Here is a 15,748-nt window from a genome sequence, read left to right on the forward strand (position 1 = left end):
GTAATAAATTTCAAGAAGTTAGCTGTTGAATTGATTGGTGGTCATTTTGTATGTTAAGCTTTAAGAAACTGTGATTTCCTTTGTAATGTATATACTATCTGTAAAAGGTATAATAAATCCCTTTGTCTCAGGTGAGATGGCATTTCTGTACAAGATTGGGGATCTCTAAGGCTTCATAAGGAAGCAAATACTTCCTAATAATATCAGCAGGGCTGTCCATGACTGCATCCTAGGATTTATACAAATTTATGCTTTTTTAGTGTGATCACTAGACACATTGAAAAAAAAACTTCCTGATTTTGTTCAATTTAGCAAGAGATTTTTCCACAAATACAAGTTCGTGCAGTACTATTTCCCTATCACTGGGTGGTGCAACTGCACTTTATGCAGTTCCTGAGTCTTTGATGAACAAAATCAAAATAGAATCAAATGCAGTTGTGGATTGGAGGAACAGGATCCACCCTCTCATGGACCTGAAAAGCGGTATATCAGCATTAATCACAACAAATTGGTATTGTATGCTGTTCCTGCAGATTCGATATCCATGAAAACTCTGGTTTCAACTCATTTTTCCTTTCCATACAATAACATATCTGTGCAAACCACAGAGATGCAGCAATGCATACCACATGATCAAACACGAACCACAAGACAAATCAGACGCTACACGCTACAGAAAGAGAGTGAAGAATCATATGAAGACTCATTTCTTTTAGCATATCTGCACAACTACACTATTTCCCTTCCTGAGCTGATTATCAGCCCATTGAACTGTATTATGAATACTCCTTTTTTGGCCAACATGCTCTGATATTGGACTTGAATCTGGAGCTTTTGATTCAGAGGTAGTGGTGCTACCACTGTGCCGCACGACTTCCAGACCCATCCATACTTCCATGATTAGCAAAATGGTTGTTCTTTGTCTTATCATTAGTTTGATGTGTCAATCAAACAGCAAAGTCAGGGTGAAAATTAGGATTCAATTACAGGGCAAAGAAGTTTTGTTCATTCTGATCTGATTTAAGGTAAGGGACAGGAGATTTAGAGCGGATGTGAGGGAAAAACCTTTTTACCCAAAGGGTGGTGGGAGTCTGGAATTCATTGCCGGAAAGTTTGGTGGAGACAGAAAACCTCATTACAAAGTATTTAGATGTGCACTTGCGACGCCAAGGGATACAAGGCTATGGGCCAGTTGCTGGAAAATGGGATTAGAATAGGTAGTTCGATTGGCGAAAACACAATGGACCAATGGGCCTTTTTCTGTGCTTCATACATCACTCTCAAGAGTTCTTCTTTTGAGCCCCAAAACATCCAGCTGGCTGCCATATCATTTAAGGTTCCCCCATAATGGCCTCCCCACAACTGCCTTCCCCATGCTTTCTCCAGTGTTATTTGCTGGTTGGCACAGTGTGAGAGTAGTTGATTGGTTGTCCCGTCCCCACCCCCCTGTAATTGGTGAGCTGCTGTGAGGTGCCCACTTGGAGCCCATAACTTGCCCCTAAACCCTTCTTTGTCAACCTCAAAATAGAGACCAATAATTGGCTACTTAAGAGCTTCTATTGGGGAAAGGGTGGCTGCCTTAAACCTTGCCCAGCCCATGTAAACTTTTGACTGGCCAGGGGCAGGTGGGAGGGCAGCGAGAAAACCACTAGGGAGTTTTATAGATCCCCCCCACTTCCAAACCTGATGGCAGGGAGCTTCTGCCTGAAGATACCACTCTGCTCCAGCATTTTCACAACATGTAATGAAATAATTCTTCCTTCCCTTCTCCAGCATGAGAGTAAATCAATCTGTGTACAACTTCCCATTCTAACGTAGCTTTGGCCTTTTCAACAGGTGGGTCTGTCGATGAGAGAGTATCTCACCTGTCTCAAATGTCTTTAATATGCAGTTCAGGATCCTCTGCCAGTTATCACAGTCTGATGAAAGCAATTTTCAGGTAAAACTGGGTGGAAAGTGTATTGTGCCATCCTGTCTATTTCCACCAGGTTTAACCAGGAGCCATTTAAAGGATGCTGGCAAGTACTCAAAGAATAGTTCATGAAACTGCAAGTTCTTTTAATGGGTTCAGGAGAAGGAGTGCATCTCTTGAGCCCTCAAAACAGTCCAGCTGGCTGCCGTATCATTTAAGGTTCCCCCATAATGGCTTCCCCACAACTACTTTCCCCAAGCTTCCTCCGGTGTTATTTACTGGTTGGCACAGTGTGGGAGTGATTGACTGGTTGCCCCCCTGTAACTGGTGAGCTATTGTGAGGTGCCCATTTGGAGCCCATAACTTGCCAACGGCACATTAATGAGGTCTCAAAATGGCTGAGCTCTTGGCTAACACTAGCAGGTTGCCAGCCCATATTGGGTGCAACTGAAATTGTGTCCTCTAATTCTTCTGTCTAAATTGATGAACAGAGGAACATATATTATTTCCCCTCTCCCACTGTGATCACCCCATCCCAATGTGACCAGTATAATAAGCCTGATGCTGTTTATCCATCAGCCCTGTGCTCTCTGATTTACACTATCCCCAAGTTAAGCAACACCTTGATTTTAAAATTCACATCCTTGTTTCCAAATCCCTCCACAGCCTCACCCCTCTCTATGTCTGTATCCTCCAGCAGCCTAATTACCCTCCAAAATATCATGCTTTTCCAATTCTGGTCTCCTGCGCACCCACGATTTTAATCATTCCATTATTGGAGCCATGTCAATGGCTACATTGGCCCAAAGCTCTGCAGTTCTTTTCCTACTTCTCTTTCCTTTTTTAAGATTTTTCTTAAGACCTATTGCTTTGACTGAGAAAAATCTGGCATATCCCCTTATGTGAGTTAGTGTGAAATACTGTTTGATAACGTTACAGTGAAACAACTCATATATTTACTATGCTGAAGACGCTCTATACATAAGGGGACATGGAGCATAGCCTCAGGATAAGGGGCCAATCATTTAGAACTGAGGTGAGGAGAAATTACTTCACTCCAAAGGTTCTGAATCTTGTTAATTCTCTACCTGAGAGGATTGTGGATGTGTCGTTATTGAATACATTTAAGGATGGGATAGATTCTTGGCGGGGGGGGGGATGATTCTCCCCAAAAAATTCTAAGTGTCGAATTCACATAAAATTGGAGTAAATCACACTGGTTTTTTCAGCAGGAGTTTCAAAATGAATCTCCCACATTCTGTGCGCTACACAGTGCACTAGTGTGAATGACGTGAAAAATCCAGGGGTAGAGCCTATTCCCAGTGAAGAGACTGAAATCAGTGTGCTGAGGGGGTCATCATGCCTGTGCCGATCTCTGGGAGATTGCTAAAAAGTCCTCCCAGCATAGATGTTGCTGACCTCAACCCCCCAGGCACATTGCTGGCCTAATCCTTCAGGGAATCAAGAAATATGGAGAGCAGGCAGGAAAGTAAAAGTAAAACCCAAAATTAGCCATGTTCATACCGAATGATGGAGCAGACCCGACGGGTCATATGATCAACTCTGCTCCTGTTTCTTGTGAGAGGACGAGTTAATAGATTGAAAAGGTCAGAATTGGATCTTTTCAGATAAGATAAGCTCCATTTCTCGACGTGTGGCATTTTACTTTTGGTCAAACAATAACTTGTATACTGAAGTTTAGAAAAATCCTACAGCGACAGTTGTTAATGAAATGATTTCCTTGCACACAATGAAGGATTTGTTTACAACATCAGCAACTTCCACTTCATTGATAGTTACAGTGGGGTGAGAACTGCTTTGGCTACTATGTGCAGTACTGGAAGTACATTCTGGATGATTTTCTGTGTTGCTTATTTCTGGAAGGATACATTTATAGTATTGCTGGGATTGCCCAACAATTCAGCATGACTGCTATGATTCTCACCATAGAAAGCATCCTTTCTGCATGTATCACAGCTTGGTATGGCTCCTGTTCTGATCAAGACCACAAAAAACTACCCAGGGTTGTGAAAGTAGCCCAGTCCATCACGCAAACCAGCCTCTCATCCATTGGCTCCGTCTACACCTCAGAAAAGCCGCCAGAATAATCAAGGACTCTACGTACTCTCTTCCAACAGGAAAAAGATACAAAAGTCTGAGAACACATATCAACTGACTCAAGAACAGCTTCTTCCCTGCTGCTATCAGACTTTTGAGTGAACCTACCATACATTAAACTTATCTTTCTCTACGCCCTATCTGTGACTGAAACACTATATTCTGCACCTCCTCCTTTCCTTCTGCCCAATGTACTCTATGAACAGTATGTTTTTGTCTGTTTGGTGTGCAAGATACAATACATGTAACACTAAATCAAATCAAATTCCCAATGGCATTGATAATTGTACCAATAGAGGAATTCTGAGTCCAGTATAACTGATACTACAGAATGACATCTTCTTATTTATGTTAGGCTTTTGAAAGATTTCTCAGCTCTGAAGATTATATACTTACAGAGGGACATTGTAAGATATTCTCTGGGCATGTACGAAATCCTTAGGTTGGTGCTGAGCTATAACATGCCATGTAATGCCTCCGTTCAGACTGTACTGTAGCAGAATGGCCTTGTCTGCAATGTTAGGGTCTGTCAGATCGGCATTGCAGCTCACTGTCTGTGATGTACTGCCAATCTGCAGTACAAACATGATTTTGCTAAAGAGAAAAGAGATTTTGTGTTTAGAAAATGTAGCGTCAAAACTAATAAATTAGAATAGCTAAGCTCAGAACAGCTAAGATTCAGTCCCAGGAAATGCTCAAGCGATTTTATAGAGATTAAGTTTTATAAAGAGAAAAGGAAGTCTGGCAGGATCACATTTTGTCCAAAGAGTTTTCATTTTTGTTAAAATAGAGAAAGTGATCCAGTTTCTCGCAGCGTTTTCAGTAACGTTTTTGAATCTTTTACACATCAGGCTGTTCTGATGATGTTGCTGTACCTGGAAGATACAAAGCAGTTATCTGCACTTTAGTGGGATTTGCAAACTTGAACCAGCATACGAGGTGATCTGGCACCAGGTGGCCTTTGGAAATATCTTACTGGACTGCAAGAGGGCAATTTACCAATGGCAGGGATCCAGTGCCCAGGCTGGTGTAATGATCCACCCTCAGCCAAAGTGGCAGGAGCCAGCCCGAGATGAAGAATTTCATCCATCAGGGAGTAGTAGCCTGAAGGAAGTGAGACTTTTCATGACAGTTCTCTGCTCTGGCTGGAAATTTGTTTTGCAAATTTATCTTCATGTAGGTAGACCTAATTCCTTAATCATCAATATTTCCATCATACAATTTACGATTCAATGATATACTCTTTCTTAACTGTTTGCAGTGTAGTTGGGCTTTAACTGACACTATTGCTCCTTCGATGTCATACACAAGAATGATTTTTAAAAAATTTTCTTAAAATCATAAGCTATTAACGGGTAGCATGGACGCACAGCACCAGGGACTCAGGTTCGATTCCCAACTTAGGTTACTGTCTTGTGTAGAGTTTGCACATTCTCCACGTGTCTGTGTGGATTTCCTCTGGATGCTCCAGTCTCCTCCCATAAACATGCAGGTTAGGTGACTGGCCATGCTAAATTGTCCCTTATTGTCGGCAGGACTTGCTATGGTAAATGCATGGGGTTATGGGGATAGGGCCTGGATGAGATTGTGGTCAGTACAGACCCAATGGACCGAATGGCTTCCTTCTGCACTGTAGGGGTTCTATGATTAATCATAGGAAATGTGGCATTGAAAGGTTTTCAATGGTGAAGAACAGAGAGGCTCTTTGCCTTTTCAGCAATGCTAAGCTCAATTCTCAGCTATTTCCTGAAAAACATGTACCTTGCCCTGGTCAGATCCAGAAGTTTGGTTACAGCCTGTCTCATCTGACAGCCATTGAAGTATAGTGACTCCCCGTGGGCATAGGGTGCCAGCTGACCACATCCACTGCCAATAGCCCCTCCTTGAATCACCTGCCAGTTTATTTCTGTAACACGCGGAGACTCAAAGTTGTCCTTGATGTAACTGGGCAGGTCATTGATTGGAACCGAACAGTCATCTCCTGCATAACAAAGATAAGCAGCTGTTAGGTAAAACTGAAAGAAAATGAAGGGGTTATATTTTTTCCAAGAGAATTTTTTTTAAAAGATTATTTTTAAAGTTAAAGTGGTAATGAATACACAGTTTCAACTATAATCTGCCCATCTGCAGCAATGGTAAATGTTGAGTTTTTATTTGGTCTTTAGTACTGTTCGTAACTTTTTTGGAATTTGTAGATGAAAGTAAACCAAGGGAAATTTAGTTTGCCTTCTACAATTCTGGTAGTTGCATGGAACAACAATAAAGAAGTTGTTGACAAGTTACAGCAATTATTATCAATTATTTTACAACACACTAAGGCATGGGAAACCTTCTGTGAGGAAAGGCTTTGCAAACCGTGGGTAGGATTTTCCGGCCTTGCTTGCCCCAAGGCTGGAAAATCACGTCCGAGGTCAACAGACCTTGGCATGGTCCATGTCCCACCTGCGACAATTCCCGTGGCAGGTGAGATGAGAAAATTTCGACTCATATGTTTGAAGACACGTTCCTTTAAATCTTGCTACACTCGCCACGTGTCAGGTCTCCAATTACTCATACATTTCATCCCAAAGTATTACTTTCTGAAAGATAGCAATTAGTTTGCATTTAAATGAATTAGTACTTCCACTGGGGATCTGGTGCCAGAGATTTAACGCTTCCTTACTGAAATAATAGGGATGGTTTTAATCCCTTAAAATGGGTGGTTTCGGGTCAGTTGGGAGATTAAAAAGTTCAAGATCTGAAATTGAAAGTAAATGTGCTTCAGACTTCCTCAATTCCAGAATTAACGGAGGTAGAAAGAAGAACTGGTAACCGATCCTTTATCAGGAGGCACGTCAGTCATTGAGACTTTTGAAGGAAGTTGCATGCTTCTTATTCCAAACAGGTTTCCCTGTTTTTCATTAAATTTATGTTGACCAGGTTAGCATAGGATCATCATAGAATCACTACAGTGCAGAAGTAGGCCATTCAGCCCATCTGCGGAATTTTGGAAACTCAGCAGATATAGAAGGCCAGGCATATTGGCTAGATTTGATGATTAACTTCTTATTGGCCAGGAAAAGCAGGGCTGTTTCCTTGAGACCCAACATGCTAATGAGTATAAACCTTCAAACCTTGATGACTTCCCGAGATCATCGCCAGCAATCTATCCGATTGCCCAGCTCCACAATCTCCTCTAATAGCTCTTTAGACTCCCTCCAGTCACTCCTAGAGCCCACCCTGATCTCTAATGCCCCCTCCAGTACCTTTTAGATCTCTGATCCTCCAGGCTCTGAGTACCCCACTCTGATTTCTCCATGAACCCCTGTCCTTTCAACTTCATTGTTCGCTCCCAAACTGCCACCATTGATTTTTGATCCCCAACTCCTGGTCCCTGTCTCTCCCCCACTGATCTCCATTCCAATAACCAAAAAACTTATCGGGTCCTCAGCTACAGCTTTTCCCTGGAAAATCAGACTGGTTATCCGTGCAGGATTTGCTTTTCGAAAACACATGCACAATGTAGAGTTTGATAACTCTTCCTTTCACCCGGCAAATATCAGGACCAATGTTTTCCTTGATCTACAGGTCTCTGCTGCTTCCTCACTTCCTATTATGTAGCTCCTAAATCATAGAATCCCTACAGTGCAGAAAGAAACCAATCAACCCACTGGCAGCAGTCAGCCAGGCCCTTCCCCTGATGCTAAGGGGCAATTTATCATGGCCAATCCACTTAACCCACACATTTTGGTGCGTGGGAGGAAATCAAGGCACCCAGGGGAAACCCACGCAGACATAGGGAGAACGTGCAAACTCCATACAGTCACCCAAGGCTGGAATTGAATCTCGGTCCCTGTGAGGTAGCAGTGCTTACCACTGTGCCACCATGCCACCCTAATCTCCTCTGGACTCTTTCACTTCTTCAGTGCTTCCTACTACATCTTTTTTCAGAATAAGAGTCTTGTGCAGAACAGCTACTAGGGTTTTAAATGAATCCAGTGGTGACATTGTCACCCAGATGTCAGATACTTCCTCCTTTGGCGGCATTGAACTGGTTCATTTTAAATAGCAAAGTTAGAGGCGTACCTTGATAACCTTCATCACAAATACAGACTGTTCCAGTTCTACAGTATCCATGTCCACTGCAGAGCCTGGTACAGGATTCTCCAATGTATACATTGTCAATTCCCCAGCTTTGTTTCTCTGTGATGCCCTCCTTCTGAATCCACCGGAACTGAGTCGCACTGAAAACAGAATCATCAAGATTTATTTAATTGGTTCATTGGTTGAACAAGTAACTAGCATTTGACTTGGTTCTGGGGAATGAAACAGAGCAAGCTGACAAGTTAAACTCACGGAAGTATTTGGGGACCCGTTTAAGATACAATAGAAGAAAAGGGAAATAAAAAGTGCGTATTGATTGGGAAAAAAGGCAGTCTATAATGAGATAAAGAAGGGATTTTGTCGTTGGACAGTGGATGGAAAGCCAAAAACAAAGACAGGATAAGCCAGGAAATCCTAGGCTAATTAATCTTATTTCACTGCCGGGAAATGTACTAGAATTAATAATGAATGATCAAACTTTTAAAGCATTTGGAAGAAAGTCAAGTTAACCAGGACCACTCAACACAGAGTTCAAAAAGGCAGATTATACCGGACCGTACCTTATTGAAGTCTTTGAAAAGTAACAGAGTAAACAAGAGAAATGCAATGGGTGAAGTTTAAATGGATTTTGAAATCTGTGCGATAGACGAGCACATAAGAGACCTATGATAACAATCGGAATCAAGGGGAATACAGTCACATGGATTGATGACAGAAAGCAAAGTGAAACATTAAGTAGGATCTGTACTGGGGCTTCTGGCCTTTACAATATTCATAAATGATCCATAAACAGGAATTCAGGACAAAGGCCTGTGGTGGCATGGCGGCACAGTGGTTAGCGCTGCTGCTTTATAGCACCAGGGACCTGGGTTTGATTCCTGGTTTGGGTCACTGTCTGTGTGGAGTTGGCACATTCTCCCCATGTCTGCATGGGTTTCCTCCGGGTGCTTCAGTTTCCTCCCACATTCTGAAAGATGTGCTGGTTATGTGCATTGACCTGAACAGGCGACTGTGGCAACTAGGGGAATTTCACAGTAACTTTGCAGTGTTAATGTAAGCTTTACTTGTGACTAATAAATAAACTTTAAGGCAAAATGTTGCAGATGCTGGAATCTAAAACCAAAACAGAATCAATGCTCTGACGAAGGGTCATCCAGACTTGAAATATTGGCTTTATTCTTTCTTCACAGATGCTGCCGGAGCTACTGAATTTCTCCAGCATTTTCTGTTTTGGTTACAGAAATTCAGGGACAATGCTGAAATTTACTAGTGATACTTAATTGGGAAACGTAACAACTTGCACTCAACAACATAAAACTATGGAAGGACATAGGCAAGCTAGTTTGATGAGTAGAAATGTGGCAGTGTTTAACTGGAGCAAATTGCAACTTGGATATTAGACCCGCACCTGACATCTCTCATCCTTTTAAGATCTAAAAAATTAGATGAAAAGCTAAGGGAAACTGTGAGAATAAAACGGGGAGGAGCAACCATTCCCCTTGCTGAACTGTACCTGGATGCAACATATTCCGGTAATTGGATGGTGACCCTGTTCCAACTGGAGCAATTGACGGAACTGTAAATGCTGGCTTCATGGAACTGGAATGGAGAGCAGCCAATGTTGCTGCTCGTTGAAGGAAGACACTCTGTTTGCACAAGTGACCAGGAGTCCTTCCTGCAAAAATAAACAGAAAGCCTCAACTGATTAAAGACAGAGACATGAATTGATTAGAAATGCTCAGCAGGGTCATGTTCTGCAGTCTTCATGGTGAGTAGGTGAGGCCCAGGATGTGGACAGAGAGGGTTGGTATGTCAGTGGAAATTCCAGCAGTGGGAGGAGGCAGCCTGCACAGGCGCTAGATCTTTTGGGGGTGGACACTGGATGTTAAAAGGAAGCTGCTGATGGAGGGGCCCCCACCTGCTTCCCACCTAAGGTTTGAATATGGTTAATTTTCAGACTCCCACCCTGCCCCTGAACTTGCCTCACCCGCCTGAAAATTGAGGCTGGGTGGGAAATGGCCTTTAAGAGGTTAATAATCAGCCACGTCCCTTACACCCCCCTCACCCTGGTCTCTGCATCAAGAACCCCCTAAAGCCTCATCTCTCCTCCTTGCTGTGAGACCCATTGTGCTCTCATCTAATCCTGGACTTTGGGACTGAGAACCTGGCACTTCTTGTATTCTCAGCCCTGGCCCCTGCTGGGAGAAGTCTCACAACACCAGGTTAAAGTCCAACAGGTTTATTTAGTAGTAAACGCCACTAGCTTTTGGAACGCTGTTTCTTCATCAGGTGAGTGGAGAGTTCCTGGCGAAGGAACAGCATTCCAAAAGCGAGTGGCATTTACTACCAAATAAACCTGTTGGACTTTAACCTGGTGTTGTGAGGCTTCTTACTGTGTTTACCCCAGTCCAACGCCGGCATCTCCACACCATGCTGGGAGCACAGAGCTGCCAGCCAATCAGATTAACCAGCTGCTCTGTGACGTGCAACTTACATCATTTACTCAGCCCCAAATCTCACCTCCAGCCAATGAATGCTCCTCAGAGTATTTACTGGCTGCCGGGCTGCTGTGATTAGTAAGGGGGCATTCCTTTCCTGATTTTTCAGAAAGAAACTCCACCATCCAGTAAACTCTGCCTCATAGAAATTCCTGACAAATACAATTATGATGGCTCTCTCATTCAGTTGTTAGAATGATGCACTATTTTATATGGATGGCACAGTGGTTAGGACTGCTGCCTCACTGTGCCAGGGATCCGGGAAACAAACACTTTATTCACATATAATCCATTTTTTGTGGCTCGCTGATAGGCAAAATGTACGAGTGACATATTTACTTACGTTTGAACTTCAAAACCTTGTTGATGAAAAGAACTTAAACATTCTTGAAATGTTACGATATTTACAAAGAAATATGAAACTTCTCATGCAATTGATAAACGAATGAATATGTTGTGGTAATACAGACAGCATGGTGGCAAAGTGGTTAGCACTGCTGCCTGACAGTACCAGGGACCCAGGTTCAATTCTGGCCTTGGATGACTATGTGGAATTTGTATGTTCTTCCCACGTCTATGTGGAAATCCTCCGGATGCTCCAGTTTTCTCCCACAGTCCAAAGATGTGCATGCTAGGTTGATTGGTCATACTAAATTGACCCTTTGCGTCAGGGGAATTAGCAGGGTCAGGGCCTGGGTGGGATTGCTGTTGGTGCAGGCTCTATGGGCTGAATGGGCTTTTTCTGCACTGCAGGGATTTTATGATTCTATGAATTTTGCTCACCCAGTTCTCTGAAGTTCCTTTACAAACTGTTACAATCGGGCAACAGAAGGGGAAGGTAAGCTTTTTTACTCTTAAGGTGGGAACTGGTTCTATCTTTCAACAATCAATGGATGGACATATAGCCATAAAAAATCATTCTGTAATACCAACATTTCATGCACCATATATCTTAAAGACACGCATTGCTCTCGTAGTGCAGATGCTATAGAATAAAATGGTGCCTACTCGTGAAAGTTGGGGGCAGGAGTACCAGCTTACAGGAATCACACTCCTGCACACTGAGTATTAGAAATCACAGCATGTGTTTTTTGCAACATAATGGTGAGGCTTTATATCCTAAGTTGCTGAGTTTTTGGACCTGCTCCCATTTGCAAAGTTTACCCATTTTGCTGAATTCACTCAAAGTTGATGGTAATGGCCTTTGTAGCAAATATGCCCATAAGCCTCTCTTGAGATTGCCACTTACCTTGGATCCTTACTGTATTCCAGCAGTACAGGCTGCAGATCCCCACAAGAATCAGCTTCACAACCGACTACAATCTGAAAACATATTAGAGAAGATAAACACAAGGAAAGATCCATTTAATGAATGTACAAGTATATACTTTGTGCTTGATTCCGACTTTGAAAATATGGCAATGTTGTTTCTTTGTCCCTACAACTAAACTAATAGTTTGATGGTCTAATTGATTGTCAGAATGAGTAGGATTCAGTAAAAGAAGATGGGATAGATCGATTGTATTGTTTGAAGAAAACACTCTGAGTGAAAACTGAATGTTTCTCCATTTGACAGATTTCAGAATCAGCCAAATGAGTTGAATGTTCTTTGGTGATTTGTATATTCTTATATCTCTTTCATTCAGCCTTTTACTGTTGCTTGTGTGTTGTACACTTTAGGAGCTTCTTCACCTCACTGAATCTATCCAATGGGATAGATCTAAAGTTTAAAGTTTACTTTTTGGTGTCACAAGTAGGCTGAAGTTAAGACTGCAGTGAAGCTATCAAATGGAGAAACATTCAGTTTCTGCCCAGGGCATTTTCTTCGAACCGTGCGATGTTAATCAGCAGAAACCCTAAAGAAACAACATTATTGGCCATGAGCTAAAAACAGTTGTTTCCATTGTTTCTCTGAGGTTCCATGCTTGCCTACCTAAGTTATGGCAGGAAATAGGAAGAACACTGTGCCAATATATTACTTCAAGATATTTGCCCTGGGGACAACGGAAGACTGTGGGGCATAACCTAAACAGTCTTAATATAAGGGAGTGTTATGATCCTTCACCCTACATTCTAACAATCTCTCATCAATTCTAGTCTTGCAATTTTTCATTTATCTTGTCTCTTATCCTCTCAAAGTTTATCTTGTCCATAATACCCATTTCCTGTTCCCTTGATCCCAATCTCACTCATCTCCTAACTAGCTTCTTCCCATCACTTAACCCTTCCATCCCACCCAACTCCATCCCTAGGCACTGTTCTTTCTAGGCAGTTTACCCAATATAGATTCTATTCTTCCCAAAGCATCACATCCGAAAGACGTGCTCGATAGATGCTTTGGCCACACTAAATTCTCCATCAATGTACCTGAACAGGCGCTGCAGTGTAGCAACTTAGGGATTTTCACAGTAATTACATTGCAGTGTTAATGTAAGCCTACTTGCAACACTAATAAATAAACTTTAACTTTAAAAGCTTTGAGCTTTAAAAAAAACTTTTAAAATAAACCAACTTCAGTTGAAGTCATAAATAACCCTCTGTGACAGCCTTGTATCATCACTCTTCCTCAGTCTTCCTACTGGAATTTGATATTGCTGACCATGCAACACTTCTCCACTGTCTAGTTCCACAGGACTTCTCCTTTCTTGGTTCCATTCATACCTATCTGAAGGCAGCTACTGCATCTTCATCAATGGCTTCTCTTCCCCTCCCTTCTCTGCACTATCAGTTCCTGGGTACCTTTGTGGTGCCACTCCTGGTTTGAATGGTCATTGGATGAAACTGGCAGCCAACCAAACCAAATCTACGTAAACACACCAATGTGCTCCACTTCCTTTCATCGCGACTTTCTTTCCCATCACTTGTAACATAGTTCTCCTGTCCAACTGCCTAGATCCTAAATCAATATTGAAAAATAAATTCTGTCTGTGTGTACACTCAACTAACACTCATTCATTTAAAAAAAAAACTGAAGGAACCAATAGAGAATCTCATTTGTGGTTCTTTAGAGAAACTGCCATCACAACAGAAGAGCAAATGGACAGGCAAAAAAATTACCAATGTCGATTACAAGGCAGCTCCTCTTAAAACAAACTATTCTGTCCAGACATTATGCACTCATCAATCATGAAGGAAGCAGTAGTGACATTGCTAAGATTTTCACTCACCCCCTATGTAGATTTGTCAGAAATTGGAACAGAGACAGAGGGAAGGGACTAACCTAACTATATTCCTTAAAATTTGTCAGAAAACAGACCTGGAAACCAGATGCAATGCATAGGAAAAACTTTTCAGCATTTTAACAGATCCGAAGGGCACTCATTTGGAAAAGTGTGTCTTGTAAAGGACAATCACCATGGATTCAGGTAACAGGTTACATTTAACTAAACTGCTTGAATATGCTAATTAAAAATTAGAATTAAGTACAGAAGTCAAGGCAGAACTTTTCTTTACACAATGAGTAACATGCATCACTGAAGATATGAATCTCTAAAGGTAATTTCTGTGAAGTAAGTTTGGAAGGATGAGAGGTGAATTCTTTGAAATGCATAACATTCATAAGATTCTTTAATGTGGTAGATGCTGAGAGGCTCTTTCCCTGGTTGGATTCTCTAAACTATAGGTCATAGCCTCAGGGTAATTTAAATTGAGATGAGGTGAGGAGAGGGTTGTGAATCTTTGAAGTTCTTTACAGAGGGCTGTGGCAACTCAGCATTGAATACATCCAGGACTGAGATCAATAGACTTTTAGATGAAAATAAAATCAAGGAACATGGGGTAGAAAAGTGGCACAGCCATAAAAATTCAGCCATGATCTTATTGAATCGCAGAGCAGGTTTAAGTGGCCTACTGTGTGCTGATATATATTATGGTTAGGGAACACAAACACAAGTGAATTCCAGAGAAAACTATGTTTTCAAGAGCGAGACAATGTTGAAAGGGAGAAAGAGAGAGATTGATAGTATTGAGATCAGTGGAAAGGGGATGGAGTAGGAGTGCCTGATGATCTTTTCATTTACAAATACTGTTTTATATTCCAGATACACAATATGTAATTCTTTTGGGACATTTGGGTTATGAAGACTGATTTACAGTGAATGTTATGGAGCCTGATTTTCAGTGGTGCCTTAGTATAACTGAGGTAGAAGAAGTATGAAATGACCCAAACAGAATCTTACTCTGAACTGTAGTATGTATCCTGGTGCTACAATCAGTTCTCGTGAGGCCAGGAAATTGTGTGTCTTATCTTTCTTCTTGTTTGGCCAATAGAGATGGAATGAAGGATTGCCACAGAAACCTGCTGTACGAACAGCATTTGGGTAGAAAATCCAGTTTTCATCATGGTTAACACCTTCTGTAGGGGAAAAGAAGGTCTTTAGGAGCAGAATAATAAAGCAGCCATTGATGTTTTATAGTTTAACAGCAATTTCCCTATTGCCCCAGCCATTCAAGGATAGGGAATATGTACCAATTATGTGATCAAAGCTCAGTTTAAGTTTCCCTGCCAGCACAAAGGAAGCCCACAGTGCAGTGAGTTGATTGCCTGCTAATTTGCAGATTACTTTACTTGAATAATTATTCATAGCTGTCTGTTCAACTTTGACATTTTGCAGGAAGCCAGGCCTGACGGGAATGTGAAAAAATCTTCTCAAATTTAAAGGGAAACTGGATGATTAAAGAGTAAGTGCCTACATGGAGGAGGACGATAGATATTGTTTTATCTTTTATAAAGCATCAAAATATATTTTATCTTTACCAGTCATTATCGAGGTTAGGCAGGTAAAAAAGTGGCAGGCAGAATGTGAAGGTGCAAAACGGTGTCTTTGACCAAGTGTCAGAGTGACGCAACAATTTGAACCATACTTAAGTGGATAATACTCTGTAAACATGAGCCCAGGATTTGGGATATGATGCAGAAACGTTCACTTTCAGAAAACTGGCAAGAACGATCCGAGAATACATACTACAATTTATTCCATGTTTACCCATGTCAAGCCTTCACACAACATTGCAGTTCTCTCATTGTATTTCATGTGCATCCATACTTCAAGTAAGGCATGCATATGTCTGTGATATATCATACTGGGCAAAATGCTTTTAACTTACAAAGTGATTGCCCCAGCCATTCAAGGATAGG

The 15,748-nt window shown here is 41.7% G+C and overlaps 1 protein-coding gene across 2 annotated transcripts in view; it reads right to left on the bottom strand.

Annotated features, from left to right (window-relative positions):
* The window catches only part of reln (reelin), a 318,770-nt gene that overhangs the window by 1,651 nt on the left and 301,371 nt on the right, over positions 1-15,748 (bottom strand). For both annotated transcript variants that reach the window (XM_080207461.1, XM_080207462.1), the window contains 6 exons: positions 14,790-14,965; positions 11,861-11,934; positions 9,627-9,788; positions 8,096-8,253; positions 5,792-6,011; positions 4,427-4,624 (listed from right to left, as the gene is read on the bottom strand). In XM_080207461.1, coding sequence (XP_080063587.1) covers positions 4,427-4,624; positions 5,792-6,011; positions 8,096-8,253; positions 9,627-9,788; positions 11,861-11,934; positions 14,790-14,965 — 988 coding nt within the window. The remainder of the gene's footprint in view (positions 1-4,426; positions 4,625-5,791; positions 6,012-8,095; positions 8,254-9,626; positions 9,789-11,860; positions 11,935-14,789; positions 14,966-15,748) is intronic.

The sequence above is a fragment of the Carcharhinus amblyrhynchos genome, chromosome 19 (genome assembly GCF_965287045.1).
Source record: "Carcharhinus amblyrhynchos chromosome 19, sCarAmb.v2.hapA, whole genome shotgun sequence".
Classification (NCBI taxonomy): domain Eukaryota; kingdom Metazoa; phylum Chordata; class Chondrichthyes; order Carcharhiniformes; family Carcharhinidae; genus Carcharhinus; species Carcharhinus amblyrhynchos.